Source organism: Salvelinus alpinus, chromosome 5, assembly GCF_045679555.1.
Source record: "Salvelinus alpinus chromosome 5, SLU_Salpinus.1, whole genome shotgun sequence".
NCBI classification, from domain to species: Eukaryota; Metazoa; Chordata; class Actinopteri; order Salmoniformes; family Salmonidae; genus Salvelinus; species Salvelinus alpinus.
Genome location: NC_092090.1, coordinates 93,325,885 through 93,342,884, shown reverse-complemented (window position 1 = coordinate 93,342,884; position 17,000 = coordinate 93,325,885). Strand labels below are relative to the sequence as shown.

At 44.6% G+C, this 17,000-nt stretch overlaps 1 protein-coding gene across 1 annotated transcript in view; it reads right to left on the bottom strand.

Annotated features, from left to right (window-relative positions):
• Window positions 1-17,000, bottom strand: part of me2 (malic enzyme 2, NAD(+)-dependent, mitochondrial) — a 34,813-nt gene that overhangs the window by 2,625 nt on the left and 15,188 nt on the right. Inside the window, exons 2-14 of the mRNA XM_071404208.1 lie at window positions 8,582-8,720; window positions 5,784-5,917; window positions 3,832-3,981; window positions 3,559-3,634; window positions 3,070-3,231; window positions 2,711-2,924; window positions 2,307-2,404; window positions 1,907-2,020; window positions 1,604-1,715; window positions 1,333-1,475; window positions 1,018-1,120; window positions 761-831; window positions 475-573 (exon numbers count right to left, since the gene is read on the bottom strand). Of these exons, the coding sequence (XP_071260309.1) occupies window positions 475-573; window positions 761-831; window positions 1,018-1,120; window positions 1,333-1,475; window positions 1,604-1,715; window positions 1,907-2,020; window positions 2,307-2,404; window positions 2,711-2,924; window positions 3,070-3,231; window positions 3,559-3,634; window positions 3,832-3,981; window positions 5,784-5,917; window positions 8,582-8,695 (1,590 nt within the window). The 5' untranslated portion in view covers window positions 8,696-8,720. The remainder of the gene's footprint in view (window positions 1-474; window positions 574-760; window positions 832-1,017; window positions 1,121-1,332; window positions 1,476-1,603; window positions 1,716-1,906; window positions 2,021-2,306; window positions 2,405-2,710; window positions 2,925-3,069; window positions 3,232-3,558; window positions 3,635-3,831; window positions 3,982-5,783; window positions 5,918-8,581; window positions 8,721-17,000) is intronic.

The window sequence follows — 17,000 nt, the reverse complement described above, 5'->3', positions numbered from 1 at the left end:
TCGGCAGTGGGAGAAGATTGAACGAGATATATTGTGGCCGACATTATGCACATATTCTCATTAATAACATATCTGATCTCAGTACAATTTTCTGTTCCCAAATCTAGAATTTGTTTTGAACAGAGTGGACAAAGTTTAGTAGACTTTACCCTTTGCCGAAATGTAAAAAAAGGTGCGTTGTTTAGAAGGAGTGCAAAGGCGGATTGAGTTATTGAGCAGATAATGAAGGCACATATTTGCCTTCATTATCATTATTCTCAAATGTGCCCTCTGACACTATCAGACCAAAGGCAGGGCGGTACTCTTTACATCATCCTCAGTATATTTTGTGTTTGACGAAGCCACCAGATTTCATCATAATCAAAGGACTTTTACCTTGCTCATTTTGTAGAATGCTTTTTCAAATTATGAATTTATCTCCCTCAAAATGTATTTGACAGACAAGAAGCGAGATGTAGAGTGTCTGATCCTGACCTTGACTGCCATCTGGACAGAGACCTCTCGGATGTTGGACAGTGGCGGGTACAGCCTCCCCTCAGCCAGCTCCTCATCAGTCAACTGGTCTGCCAGGGTCTGACGGAATGACAAAAAACACTCATCATTTGCATAACAATTTTCTCTGTAAACAAAATACTAAAATTTGTAAAATATCTCTTCAAGGGCCTGTCTTTTTGTCAAATAGTGTGTAAATACAGGGGAGCTGAACGGAGAGAGAGAGGTTGAGAGTTCTGAAAGAGTGAAATGCAGCTTTATTTCTGACCTTGGCAGCTTCCAGGAAGACCGTGTCACTGATGTGTCTCACGCCACTGAGGATCACAGCCAGGGCTACACCTGCAGCCAGACAAAGCAGACACACTGCACTTTACCCCTTTCAACAATCGACACAAGTCTCACAATACACGTATGTGGCACATCTATGCGTATCCACTTTGCCATGGCTGTTGAAGAGAGATGGCTCACTGAGATTTTCTTTTTGTAAATACAGATGAGAAAACGTGATAATCTAATGATTCTAACCTGGGAATATGTAAGCATTGTTCCCTTGTCCAGGTGTGAAAACACGTCCATCAGCCAGAGTCACCGTGCCAAACGGACTTCCACTGGCAAACAGGCAGCGACCCTGAATATCAAACAACATTCAGAGAAAGAAGCCATGGTGACTATGGGTCAGTGTGTGGGTCTGGGCCTACACACTAACAAAACATGAGGAGGAGGGCCGCGTTCCAAATGGCGCTTGATTCTCTACATAGTGCAGTACGTCTGTAGTGCTTTATGTAGGGAATAGGGAGTCATTTAGGACGCAGCTGACGACATGGGTGAATCGATACGTACATCTGTGAGGGTATAGGCATCTTCAGCCGTGCACTCTGCCTTGGTGGTAGGGTTGCTCAAGGCGAATATAATTGGTCGTTTATTTAGGGTGCCCATCTTTTTGAGGACGTCGTGGGTAAAGAGGCGTCCAGCCCCGGACACACCTGTGAACAGACAACAAGTTAGGCTTACCAGGGTTTCATTAAGAACGGACAACAAGAGTTACACTGATTTCAATTATACAATGTATTATTACTATTATAAAGATGAGAATGGAGAATATGGATCCTACCAATAATGGCTGTTGGTTGGATGACGTTGACTGCATCTAAGAAGCTCTGCACATCTCCGGGACTTTCATGCACAAAAGCCTCCTGGTTGCCATCTGTCTCCTGCGCTCGGCCCTACAAAAAGTCACAGGAAAAAACACTGAATTTAAATTACATTTCTTGATACAAATTCAAAATGACTGAATTCAGATTCCATTTCTGTTGGCTCTAATGTCACTCCATACACAGCGTTTCAGTTCCGCCACACAGACAGTTACAAAGGAGAAGTGAAAGACAATGTGTCTGTGTTTGGACTGGACCACAACCTTGACCAGTAGGCCATCCTTGTCAAACATCCAGATCTTTTTCCTGGCTTCGTCCTGGGTTAAACCCTTCTCCACCATCGACATGGTAATCAGGTTGGCGATACCCAGGGCAGCCTGAAGAAAGAACACACAATTATTTATTATTCAGCTGACAAAAATATCACGAGTGCAAAAACAAGTGAAGCAATAACAAGTAAAAATGTCCTGTGTCAATTTACAGTATGACTCAGTATCTGAGTCAGTATGAAGCAAATTTAAAATGACACTTCTTATTATGATTTAGTGAGCACAGTGTTAACCATTTGGTACATCAATTTAGTACCTACTACATTGTGTCAGGTAACGGTATTGCTGTGTGCAGACACTGAAATCTGGTAATACAAGTAGGAGAATGGCCTACCTCCCCTGCTCCGCAGAACAGGATCCTATGTTCAGTGATGGGTTTCCCAATGGCCCTCTGAGCTGCCAACAGCCCTGCCAGGGCAACCGCTGCAGTTCCTGAACACCACAACACACGCTGTAAATGCACAGCTATTCACCAGACCTGGGTTCAAATACTATTTGAACTCTTTCAAATACTTGTAGCATTTGCTCTAGTCTGCCTGGAGTGCCAGATGAGCAGGGTTTGCATTCGTGAGAATATTATATTTGTTACACTGCGCCAGGCTCAATCAATCACATAGTAAAGTATTTTAAATTATTTCAAATAGTACTTGAACCCAGGTCTGTTATTCATCTAGCTGTACATACTCACTACAACACACTCCATTTGGCATACTATATTTACATGGTGTGAATTCAGACCTTGGATATCATCGTTAAAGGTGCAGTACTTCTCGCGGTATTTCCTCATCAAGCGGAATGCATTGTGATTCCCAAAGTCTTCAAACTGGATCAGGGTGTCCTGGCCGTACTTGTCCACCACAGCCTCCATAAACTCATCGATCAGGTCATCGTAGAGCTGGGAACGATCCCGCTTCTGGTACAAACCCATGTAGAATGGGTCCTTCAGAAGGGTCTGGAATAAGGAGACTGGTTATAGATATTGGGAGCTCCTTAGTTCATCTTTGTTGTCAACTAATTGTACTGAGATGTTTCATTTCGATGCGCATTTCAGTAAAGCTTGATTTGATTATTATTATTATTTTTTTTTTTAAACTTGCCTCGTTGTCAGTTCCCACGTCGATGACCACAGGAAGGCACCTCTCGGGCCTGATCCCAGCGCAGGCAGTGTACAGGCATAGTTTCCCCACGGGGATGCCCATCCCAAACACCCCCAGGTCCCCCAGGCCCAGGATACGCTCTCCGTCTGTCACCACGACCGCCTGGACAACAGGTAGGGGTTCTATTCATTAAGCACCAAATGAAGCTGAAACAGACAGGGGTGGGACTACCTGAACTTCCCCTAATGAATGCCACACCGGGAGGGGCTGTCAGAGCGGGGGGGGCTGTCAGAGCGAGGGGGAGGGGCTGTCAGAGCGAGGGGGAGGGGCTGTCAGAGCGAGGGGGAGGGGCTGCCAGAGCGAGGGGGAGGGGCTGTCAGAGCGAGGGGGAGGGGCTGTCAGAGAGCGAGGGGCTATCACTCCATTACACAGCAAGGCCATATCAACATAAAGACAATGTTTTCAATATGGTGCTGGAACTCAGCTTACCGCCACATTGGTCTCTGGCCAGTTGTCCAATATGGAGCGAATGTGGCCTCGATCCAAGATGGATATGAACAGGCCTCTGTGGGTAAAGGAATAGAGTCCTCAGACAGTTAACTCCCTCCCCTTTGTCTAATAGGAAATCTGACATTTTAACAAATCTAATCATTTTTAGCCATCTAAACAGATTTTAGCAGTCTAATCAAAGCCAATATCTATAGTAATGTGAGAGGTTGTGTATTCTTAAAAATATATATATAATCAAGACCCAGCTCTTACTTGGGCCTCCTGAAGATGTGTCCGTACTGTGTACAGGCCAGGCCCACGGTGGGAGTGTAAACGATAGGCATCAGCTCCTCAATGTCTTCCATCAGCACGCGGTAGAAGAGTTTCTCGTTCCTCTCCTGGATCCCCATCAGGTAAATGTACCTGGGAAGAGTTTTGGTAGTGGTTACAGATGCCTTCGTTTTATGTCAAGTTGTTATGAAATTAAGTTCATTACTTAGTGTAGCAATAAGAACTGCACTTCTGCAGTCTCAGACGCTGTAATGCATGAATGTATTATTCGGCTTAGGTTGACATTTGTTGTCGCTCACAGCCTAGGTCCCAAATGGCACCCTAGTCCTTATATACACTGCTCAAAAAAATAAAGGGAACACTTAAACAACACAATGTAACTCCAAGTCAATCACACTTCTGTGAAATCAAACTGTCCACTTTGGAAGCAACACTGATTGACAATAAATTTCACATGCTGTTGTGCAAATGGAATAGACAACAGGTGGAAATTATAGGCAATTAGCAAGACACCCCCAATAAAGGAGTGGTTCTGCAGGTGGTGACCACAGACCACTTCTCAGTTCCTATGCTTCCTGGCTGATGTTTTGGTCACTTTTGAATGCTGGCGGTGCTCTCACTCTAGTGGTAGCATGAGACGGAGTCTACAACCCACACAAGTAGCTCAGGTAGTGCAACTCATCCAGGATGGCACATCAATGTGAGCTGTGGCAAGAAGGTTTGCTGTGTCTGTCAGCGTAGTGTCCAGAGCATGGAGGCGCTACCAGGAGACAGGCCAGTACATCAGGAGACGTGGAGGAGGCCGTAGGAGGGCAACAACCCAGCAGCAGGACCGCTACCTCCGCCTTTGAGCAGGAGGAGCACTGCCAGAGCCCTGCAAAATGACCTCCAGCAGGCCACAAATGTGGATGTGTCTGCTCAAACGGTCAGAAACAGACTCCATGAGGGTGGTATGAGGGCCCGACATCCACAGGTGGGGGTTGTGCTTATAGCCCAACACCGTGCAGGACGTTTGGCATTTGCCAGAGAACACCAAGATTGGCAAATTCGCCACTGGCGCCCTGTGCTCTTCACAGATGAAAGCAGGTTCACACTGAGCACGTGACAGACGTGACAGAGTCTGGAGACGCCGTGGAGAACCTTCTGCTGCCTGCAACATCCTCCAGCATGACCGGTTTGGCGGTGGGTCAGTCATGGTGTGGGGTGGCATTTCTTTGGGGGGCCGCACAGCCCTCCATGTGCTCGCCAGAGGTAGCCTGACTGCCATTAGGTACCGAGATGAGATCCTCAGACCCCTTGTGAGACCATATGCTGGTGCGGTTGGCCCTGGGTTCCTCCTAATGCAAGACAATGCTAGACCTCATGTGGCTGGAGTGTGTCAGCAGTTCCTGCAAGAGGAAGGCATTGATGCTATGGACTGGCCCGCCCGTTCCCCAGACCTGAATCCAATTGAGCACATCTGGGACATCATGTCTCGCTCCATCCACCAACGCCACGTTGCACCACAGACTGTCCAGGAGTTGGCGGATGCTTTAGTCCAGGTCTGGGAGGAGATGCCTCAGGAGACCATCCGCCACCTCATCAGGAGCATGCCCAGGCGTTGTAGGGAGGTCATACAGGCACGTGGAGGCCACACACTACTGAGCCTCATTTTGACTTGTTTTAAGGACATTACATCAAAGTTGGATCAGCCTGTAGTGTGGTTTTCCACTTTAATTTTGAGTGTGACTCCAAATCCAGACCTCCATGGGTTGATAAATTTGATCTCCATTGATAATTTGTGTGATTTTGTTGTCAGCACATTCAACTATGTAAAGAAAAAAGTATTTAATAAGAATATTTCATTCATTCAGATCTAGGATGTGTTATTTTAGTGTTCCCTTTATTTTTTTGAGCAGTGTAGTACACTACTTTTGACCTGAGCCCGTTCTCACTTCTCCAGTGGCTCTGTCATCTTCTTCAGGTTCCTCTGGAAACGCATGGCCTGGATGTCCTGGGACTCTATCTTGGGGGGCAGAAGACCCTGAAGACCCAGGATCTGCCTCTCCTGCAGTGAGAAGGCCATGCCCTGGAGGAATGGAAATAAACCAAAGAGAATGAGGGAGACATAAATGTTCTTTCAATAAAAAAAAAAAGTGTAGCTGTTGCACTTTTGAGAGGAGAAGTAATAATTTCATTGTACTGTGTACACATCTACACTGTATCATGTGCATTTGACAAATTAACTTGATTTAATTCAATTTGATGAGGGACAGAGCGAGAGATAATGAAGGGGAGACAGCGAGGTAGTCAGGGTAAACATCGCCACTAACAGGATCCGACTGGCACTGGGGCAAGTAAGCACAGTACTGAAGCAGAGATGCTGCCTGACTGCTCTGAACATTCCCCTCAGACTGACAGCTGCCCTCTGCACAGATGGCCTCAACTCACTGCCCAGGTTTCTATGAGCCAGTGAATGTGTATTTGGGGTACAACCTTCCTCTGAAATTGAACCCTGCCTGCAGTACACGGAATCCCAGGTCAACTTTAGAGGAGGGGGAACACTAGGTTAAAGAGGGAAGTATGCGCATAATGTGCTTGAAAGCCATTATGAATTTATGTTGGGACGACTACACCTCGGAGGTGGTTTCGGGTACGGGCACGTGCCGAGCTCATTCATGTTAATTTTGCCAGTTGGAGGCTTGGGGTACTAGATGGAAGGAGGGTGCGTGTTTCAAGTGAAACTTGAGCCAGAACAGACCCAAATGGAAACCATAACCTTCTCCAAAAAGGCCGGGGGGAACGGGAGGGGATAGGAGAACAAGCTCCAGTAGTACTGTGGGTAGCATAACAGTATTATAATGTACAGGGTAGAATAGCAGTATTAATGTACTGGGTAGCATATAGGGCTGAGTGGTAAACCGTTTTTTACGATATACCGGTATTGATGCACGGACCGGTTTGGGTTTTTACTTTACCTTCTATACTTATATTTGAATGTTAGGTTTGTTAAATGTGATACGCAGTGTGTAACGTCCATTTTTAGTTAACTTCACTACTTTAGTCATCTCTCTCGATGCCGCTTTCCACACAGACCTAGCCACGCCCCCTGTCACTCAAGGAGCGCATTTGATGTTCCTCAACCACGAGACACTTGCATTCAGTCTGCATGGTCAAAGCAGCATATGCAACACTGTTGATGACAACGATGCAGTTGTCACTTTGCTTCTAAATATAAATCTACTAGCATTCTATAACTACACTATTAGCTTGTGTGTCTTAAATCTGCAAACAGCTAGTTTGTCTTTTCTTAGCAAGTTGGTCCTAAATCTTGTTAGCCGCTAATGCTAATCGCTAGCTAGCTAGCTAATAAATGAGTAAGAGCAAGCGTAATTAGCTATACAGCCTGATAATACCAAAGATTGTGTAAACCTAAATCAGCATGTTGTTTGTGCAACAGTGTCTTCAAAATTAAAGAGTTAAACGCATAGCAAGAATATGTTAGCTAGAAAACATTCAATGTAGCCAAAGATTATAGGGTCCCCTAAGAAACACATTAGTTCCTACCGTGTCACAATAACTGTCATGTCAAACAACACCGTATTGAAAGTGCCCACTATTATATTCTAACTATATAATTAAAATAGACATTCTATTCCCATGATTCCAACAGGGGTGGCAGGTAGCCTAATGGTTAGAGCGTTGGGCCAGTAACCGAAAGGTTGCTTGGATCGAATCCCCGAGTTGACAAGGTCAACATTTGGTTGTTCTGCTCCTGAACAAGGCAGTTAACCCACTGTTCCTAGGCCTTCATTGTACATAAGAATTTGTTCTTAACTGACTTGCCTAGTTAAATAAAGGTTAAACAAAAAAAGTCAAATTGCAATATTTGGTCAAAAATAAGGCCCAGATTACTTTCCCATATCGTGTAGCAGTGGCAGTGTGGAAATTATCTCAAATGCAGAAATGGATGAAAAGTATTACTTTTTTTGGTTGAAGTTGAATTGAACAGTATAAAACAATCAGAATGGAGAAAGACCCATTGAAATCACTTAGGGTGGCAACAAATACATTCTAAGGTGGTACTCATAAGGCAAATTTAGAACTTCTATTATTAAACAACGTCAAATACCATCATATCATATTTTTTTAAATAAATACCATGATATAATATTTTGGCCATATCGCCCAGCCCTAGTACCATAGCACTATTATAATGTATAGGGTAGCATATCAGTATTATAATGTACAGGGTAGAATAGCAATATTATAATGTACAGGGTATCATAGCAGTATTATAATGTACAGGGTATCATAGCAGTATTGTAATGTACCGGGTAGCATAGCAGTATTGTAATGTACAGGGTATCATAGCAGTATTGTAATGTACAGGGTATCATAGCAGTATTATAATGTACCGGGTATCATAGCAGTATTGTAATGTACCGGGTAGCATAGCAGTATTGTAATGTACCGGCTAGCATAGCAGTATTGTAATGTACCGGCTAGCATAGCAGTATTGTAATGTACCGGGTAGCATAGCAGTATTGTAATGTACCGGGTAGCATAGCAGTATTGTAATGTACCGGGTAGCATAGCAGTATTGTAATGTACAGGGTAGCATAGCAGTATTATAATGTACAGGGTAGAATAGCAGTATTATAATGTACAGGGCTCTCCTCCCTCCTTCATTTCCATCTGTGGCATCATCTCTCATGCACTCCAGACCCAACACACACACACACACACTTACCTTGTTGGTGCGAGGATTCAACATGAGAGGCTTGCCCTTCTCTTTGGTGTGTGTCCAGCGGCAGGCGCTCACACAGGGCCGCAGCGTCAGTGATGCCCTCAGTCTAGACAACATGGTGCACAGCAGTGGCTCTCAGGTCCTGGAGGGGAGATGACAATAGCAGTGGCTATCAGGTATACGTATTCAGTTGCACAACCGAAATGCATCTTCCGCATTTAACCCAACCCCTCTGAATCAGAGAGGTGCAGGCGGGCGGGGGGGGGGGGGGCTGCCTTAATCAACATCCACAGTGCCGAGGGAGCAGTTGTTGTCGGGGGGGGGGGGGTTAACTGCCTTGCTCATCCTTTCGGTTACTGGCCTAACGCTCTTATCCGATAGGCTACCTGCCGCCCTATAGCACGACCGATATGGGATGTTTCTGTATGGATAGTGCTTAAAACAGCCTTACAAGGATACTCAGAAAGCTGATATCTTACATTTTAGGAAAGAACATTAACGTAAGCACCACATAGAATTTAGGGCCATATTGTTTCTAATAAAACAATGGCCAGTTTGGGTCGCAGTTGCACATATTTTTATAAAATAGGCTAGGTCTGAACCACAAATTCATTGTGTTTTTTTTCCAACATGGCCCGTGCGCTGATTGAGTTTAGATACGCTAGCCCAGGGGTGTCATTTATGTAGCTAGCTATTTATTTAGCAAGCTAAGAACAAAGAGCCTAAAGTTGCTGGGAGGAGGTCATGTCATTGGAGGAGTGGGTGAGTGACCAACTTCCTAGTCATATAATTTTTTTGGTGGCTATTAACCACAGTTAGCATATCTCTTAGTTGTCAATCAAATGTATTTGGCATGGATCAAATAGGCAGGCAGGCTTTTTTGGCTTTTGGCGAATGTTCTTAAGTCACGCTGTTGCTACTGCCTGTAAATGCACAGTCCAGTTCAAAGTGAATGATGGAGGCCTGTGTAGAAAATTGCTTATTTGCATATACAGTGCATTCGGAAAATATTCAGACCCTTTGACTTTTTCCACATTTTGTTAGGTTACAGCCTTATTCTAAAATGGATAAAATAGTTATTTTCCCTCATCAATCTACACACAATACCCCATAATGAGAAAGCGAAAACAGAGACATTTTTGCAAATGTATTAAAAATGAAAAACAGAAATACCTTATTTACATAAAGTATTCAGACCCTTTATGAGACTCGAAATTGAGCTCAAGTGCATCCTGTTTCCATTGATCATCCTTGAGATGTTTCTACAACTTGATTGGAGTAAATTCAATTGATTTGAAAAAAGGCACACACCTGTCTATGTAAGGTCCCACAGTTGATAGTGCATGTCTGAGCAAAAACCAAGCCATGAAGTTGAAGGAATTGTCCATAGAGCTCTGAGACAGGATTATGTCGAGGCACAGATCTGGGGAAGGATACCAAAACAGTTCTGCTTCATTGAAGGTCCCCAAGAACACAGTGGCCTCCATCATTCTTAAATGGAAGAAATTTGTAATCACCAAGACTCTTCCTAGAGCTGGCCGACCATCCAAACTGAGCAATCGGGGCTCCAGAGTTCCTCTGTGGCAATGGGAGAACCTTCCAGAAGGACAACCATCTCTGCAGCACTCCACCAATCAGGCCTTTATGGTAGAGTGGCCAAACAGAAGTTACTGCTCAGTAAAAAGGCATATGACAGCCTGCTTGGAGTTTGCCAAAAGGAACCTAAAGGACTCTCAGAACATGAGAAGCAAGATTCTCTGGTCTGATGAAACCAAGATTGAACTCTTTGGCCTGAATGCCAAGCGTCACGTCGGGACGAAACCTGGCACCATCCCTATGGTTAAGCATGGTGGTGGCAGCATCATGCTGTGGGGATTGTTTTCAGCGGCAGGGACTGGGAGACTAGTCAGGATCGAGGGAAAGATGAACAGAGAAAAGGACAGAGATCTAGATCCTTGATGAAGAGCGTTCAGGACCTCAGACTGGGGCCAAGGTTCACCTTCCAACATGACAGCGACCCTAAGCACACAGCCAACACAATGCAGGAATGGCTTTGGGACAAGTCTCTGAATGTCCTCGAGTGGCCTGCCAGAACCCGGACATGAACCCGATCGAACATCTCTGGAGAGACTTGAAAATAGCTGTGCAGCGACGCTCCCCATCCAACCTGACAGAGCTTGAGAGGATCTGCAGAGAAGAATGGGAGAAACTCCCCAGATACAGGTGTGCCAAGCTTGTAGCGTCATACCCAAGAAGACAAGGCTTTAATCGCTGCCAAAGGTGCTTCAACAAAGTACTGAGTAAAGAGTCTGAATACTTATGTAAATGTGATATTTCGGTTTTGTATTTTTAGTAAATTTGCAAAAAAATTCTAAAATCCTATTTTTGCTTTATCATTATGGGGTATTGTAAGTAGATTGATAAGGGGGGTAAACAATCTAATCAATTTTAGAATAAGGCTGTAACGTAACAACTTGGAAAAAGTCAAAGGGTCTGAATACTTTCCGAATGCACTGTAGGCCTACTGTAGCTCTGATTGGCTATGGTCCACTGGTCTGCGACTCCGAACCTGGACAAGACAGATGTTTTTAATAACCGCAGTGTTTAATTGTCCAAATGCACAGCCAGTTTCCCACTCTATATTGCTGTAGAATTTTCACAAATGCTTTATGCTAAGTCATTCCCAAACATTCTATGAGTTTATGAAAACTAAGTGCTTGGGTGTGTATGAACAGATTTTAATAAGATGTCATGTTGCTAAAACGCTGTCAGCTCCACTGTAAGTCAAAACTGTAACTAGGCCACTCAGGAACATTCAATGTATTCTTGGTAACGAACTCCAGTGTATATTTGGCCTTGTGTTTTAGGTTGTTGTCCTGCTAAAAGGTGAATTTGTCTCCCAGTGTCAGTTGGAAAGAAGACTGAACCTGCTTTTCCTCTAGGATTTTTCCTGTGCTTAGCTATATTCCATTTCTTTTCACCCTAAACTCCCTAGTCCTTGCAGATGACAAGCATACCCATAACATGATGCAGCCAACACCATGCATAAAAATATGAAGAGTGGTACTCAGTGATGTGTTGTATTAGCCCCAAACATAACACTTTGTGTTCAGGACAAAGTTAATTTCTTTGCCACATTTTTTGCAGTTTTTACTTTAGTGCCTCATTGAAAACAGGATGCTTGTTTTGGAATATTTATATTCTGTACAGGCTTGCTTCTTTTCACTGTCATTTAGGTTAGTATTGTGTACTAATTACAATGTTGTTGATCCATCCAAAGTGTTCTCCTTAAACAGCCATTAAACTCTGTAACTGTTTTAAAGTCACCATAGGCCTCACGGTGAAATCCTTGAACGGTTTCCTTCCTCTCCGGCAACAGAATTAGGAAGGACACCTGTATCTTTGTAGTGACAGGGTGTGTTGATACACCATTCAAAGTGTAATTAATAGCCTCCCGCGTTGCGCAGCTGTCTCAGGCACTGCATAACAGTGCTAAAAGCATCACTACAGATCCAGGTTTGATCCCAGTCTGTGTTGCAGCCGGCCGCGACCGGGAGACCCATGAGGTGGCACACAACTGACCCAGCGTCGTCTGGGTTAGAGGATGGTTTGGCCAGCCGGGTTGTCCTTGTCCCATCGCGCTCTAATGACTCCTGTGGCGTGCCAGCGCATGCACGTTGACACGGTTGCCAGTTGGACCGTGTTTCCTCCGACACATTGGTGCGGCTGGCTTCTGGGTTAAGCGAGCAGTGTGTCAAGAAGCAGTGCGGCTTGGCAGGGTCGTGTTTCGGACGCATGGCTGTCGACCTTTGCCTCTCCCGAGTCCGTACGGGAGTTGCAGAGATGGGAAAAGGCTGTAACTACCAATTGGATATCACAAAATTGGGGAGAAAAATACATTTAAAAAAAATAAACATGTAAATAATAACTTCACTGCGCTCAAAGGTATATTACATTTCTTTTTTATTCTTTTTTTTTTTTTTTACACATCTATCAATAGGTGGCCTTTGCCAGACATTGGAAAATCTCCCTGGTCTTTGAGTTTGAACAGGTGTTTGAAAATCACTGCTCGACTGAGGGACCTTACAGATAATTGTATGTGTGTGGGGTACAGAGATGAGGTAGTCATTCACAAAATCATGTTAAAACACTATTATTGCACAGAGAATGAGTCCATGTGACTTCTTAAGTAAATGTTTACTGAACTCATTTATGCTTGCTGTCACGTGCTCCCTCTCCTGCCTCTAGGTCACCAGGCTGCTCATTATGACGCACACCTGTCACCATTGTTACACGCACCTGCACATCATCAGACTCACCTGGACTCCATCACCTCCTTGATTACCTGCCCTATACATGTCACTCCCTTTGGTTCCTTCCCCAGGCATCACTGTTTCTGTTTCATGTTCCTGTCTGTGCGTTGTTCGTGTTTCTTGTTTTGTTGATTAAATTATGCACTCCCTGAACATGCTTCCCAACTCCCAGCGCACACGTTACACTTGCCATAAGAAAGCGGTTGAATACTTAGAGACTCAAGACATTTCAGCCTTCCATTTTTTATTAATTAGTAAAAATATGAAAACATAATTCCACTTTGACATTAAAGGGGTATTGTGTGTAGGCCAGTGACGTAACATCTCAATGCAATCCATTTTAAATTCAGCCAACAAAATGTGGAAAAAGTCAAGGGATGTGAATACTTTCTGAAGGCACCGTCTGGCTTAAAGGGCAATTCCGCCACTTTTCAACTTCATATTCATTATCTCCAGCACCAAACCAGTGTCTACATATGTGAGCTGTGGTAAAAGACGTCACAGGGTAGGATTCAAAGTGATTTTCAAAACCTGCAACAAGTTTCTAGCCAGAGGGAGGGTATTTTCTTGCTCCCCTAGTAACAAAGAAAAGCACCGTTTTCACATAATACCAGTTTCTACATGGGCTGTGCTGAAGATCATGAAAATGAAGTTGAAAAGTGGTGGAATTGCCCTTTAAGCTTTGTCACATTAACATTCAGTGTGTCATCTCACTTAATTGCCATCTTTGTACAAGTTATTGCTTCACGACTAGGCTATAATAACCTACACTTACTCCTCAGCATGCAAATGACTGACCTTTCAACTGCATTTCATCTAGTGCCACTAGTCTCATTCTGACGTCCGAAATGTAATGTTTTTTTTTTTACTTGCAATTGCCAAATAAATCATTAGGCATTACGATGTTAACTGTGAGCGAGAGTCACACCCGTTCCCCGATCCCTCCAAAAAACATTCAACTAGTGCCATCACTGTCCCCACCCCCCAATGTCTTCTTGACTTGACATGAGTAGGCCTGGCTGCACAGATGCTGAGATCCGAGACAGACAGACTGGGTGCCGGATTACATTTGACGAAAGCAACAGAGAGACATTCATCTGGAGAAGAGAAAGTAATTTACTGTTCAGCCTTGGAAAGATCGTCCTAATCCTCTTCTAAAAGGAAGGCTATAAATAAAAGCCACACAAAACATCACAAGGGAATAGGGAAGTCATGCCTGTTTAAACTGAAGTGATGCTTTCAACTAGAAACTGGGGAGTATTCACTAGGAACCAAACGAAAGAAAACAGGATGGGAAAAGGGAGGGATCTCACCGGAATTTGCTCATTAAGAAATACTTACTTAGCTACGGTGCAAAACGGTGTGCACTAGCTTAATGAACACACACACACACACACACACAAACCCCTGGTGACTGCCTAGGCCTAGTATTGAACTATAGTCAAAAAGGTCAGGTTCAGCCCTGTGAGTCATAATCACACGTTATATTCACTTCACAGTGACCTCCTTTTCTGCCCAGCACTATTAGTTAGCTCATTGTAGCTGGCATGTGATGTGATTCGCGGGGGGGGGAAAAACACAGGCCTGCTCTTTGAGATGCTGTATTCTGGCTGCTCTACTGCAGAAGGTTTAACAAGCAATGCTAGGCTGCACCAACATTCCCGGCAGTCCCAATGCTATGCTGCACCAATAGTCCCGGCAGTCCCAATGCTATGCTGCACCAATAGTCCCGGCAGTCCCAATGCTATGCTGCACCAATAGTCGGGGTAGTCCCAATGCTATGCTGCACCAATAGTCCCGGCAGTCCCAATGCTATGCTGCACCAATAGTCGGGGTAGTCCCAATGCTATGCTGCACCAATAGTCCCGGCAGTCCCAATGCTATGCTGCACCAATAGTCCCGGCAGTCCCAATGCCATGCTGCACCAATAGTCCCGGCAGTCCCGATGCTATGTTGCACCAATAGTCGGGGTAGTCCCAATGCTATGCTGCACCAATAGTCCCGGCAGTCCCAATGCTATGTTGCACCAATAGTCGGGGTAGTCCCAATGCTATGCTGCACCAATAGTCCCGGCAGTCCCAATGCTATGCTGCACCAATAGTCCCAGCAGTCCCAATGCTATGCTGCACCAATAGTCGGGGTAGTCCCAATGCTATGCTGCACCAATAGTCCCGGCAGTCCCAATGCTATGCTGCACCAATAGTCGGGGTAGTCCCAATGCTATGCTGCACCAATAGTCCCAGCAGTCCCAATGCTATGCTGCACCAATAGTCGGGGTGGTCCCAATGCTATTCTGCACCAATAGTCGGGGTAGTCCCAATGCTATGCTGCACCAATAGTCGCAGCAGTCCCAATGCTATGCTGCACCAATAGTCGGGGTAGTCCCAATGCTATGCTGCACCAATAGTCCCAACAGTCCCAATGCTATGCTGCACCAATAGTCCTGGCAGTCCCAATGCTATGCTGCACCAATAGTCGGGGTAGTCCCAATGCTATGCTGCACCAATAGTCGCAGCAGTCCCAATGCTATGCTGCACCAATAGTCGGGGTAGTCCCAATGCTATGCTGCACCAATAGTCCCGGCAGTCCCAATGCTATGCTGCACCAATAGTCCCGGCAGTCCCAATGCTATGCTGCACCAATAGTCCCGGCAGTCCCAATGCTATGCTGCACCAATAGTCGCAGCAGTCCCAATGCACAAGGTAAGCTTTCTTTTCTCAGAAGATTTAGGCCTATCCCAACGCTCTGACTGTTTACTCGGTTGAGTTTTCCATCCAACCTTTTTATGAGAGTAGAGTACATGTCGGATAAAAAACTATCACAACAGCCTGATGTAAACAGCAAAAAGATAATTTGTCGGTAAACAAAACAAAATACACTAGATCAGCTAGGATCTTTGTGTCTGCTAAATTAATTACTCGAGAAATGGTAGGTGGAAACGCCTTTGTGCGCAAATACTGATTTAATAACCATCTTATGGAAGTAAACATGCAGTCATACAACTCGGGAAAGCATGCAGTTTATTAGGCTACAGATGAAATAAGTTATGATGAGCTTCACAGGGTGGTGAAAGTGCATAGTGGTGAGCCTGATTGTCTTTTCCAATAAATATTGATATTATTCTGCTGACATGATGGTCGATGCTTGGCTGCCGTTTGACAAATAAAAATGATCTCGCTCTTTGTCCATAATAATCTGATGATGTAGTATGCTACAACTGCACTGTATCTGTGACCTCAAGACCAGAACGTGCACATTCGCTATATAACACAACATTTGTTAAATTGTTATATATATACAGTGGGGAGAACAAGTATTTGATACACTGCCGATTTTGCAAGTTTTCCTACTTACAAAGCATGTAGAGGTCTGTAATTTTTATCATAGGTACACTTCAACTGTGAGAGACGGAATCTAAAACAAAAATCCAGAAAATCACATTGTAGGATTTTTAAGTAATTCATTTGCATTTTATTGCATGACATAAGTATTTGATCACCTACCAACCAGTAAGAATTCTGGCTCTCACAGACCTGTTAGTTTTTCTTTAAGAAGCCCTCCTGTTCTCCACTCATTACCTGTATTAACTGCACCTGTTTGAACTCGTTACCTGTATAAAAGACACCTGTCCACACACTCAATCAAACAGACTCCAACCTCTCCACAATGGCCAAGACCAGAGAGCTGTGTAAGGACATCAGGGATAAATTGTAGACCTGTACAAGGCTGGGATGGGCTACAGGACAATAGCCAAGCAGCTTGGTGAGAAGGCAACAACTGTTGGCACAATTATTAGAAAATGGAAGAAGTTCAAGATGACGGTCAATCACCCTCGGTCTGGGGCTCCATGCAAGATCTCACCTCGTGGGGCATCAATGATCATGAGGAATGTGAGGGATCAGCCCAGAACTACACGGCAGGACCTGGTCAATGACCTGAAGAGAGCTGGGACCACAGTCTCAAAGAAAACCATTAGTAACACACTACGCCGTCATGGATTAAAATCCTGCAGCGCACGCAAGGTCCCCCTGCTCAAGCCAGCGCATGTCCAGGCCCGTCTGAAGTTTGCCAATGACCATCTGGATGATCCAGAGGAGGAATGGGAGAAG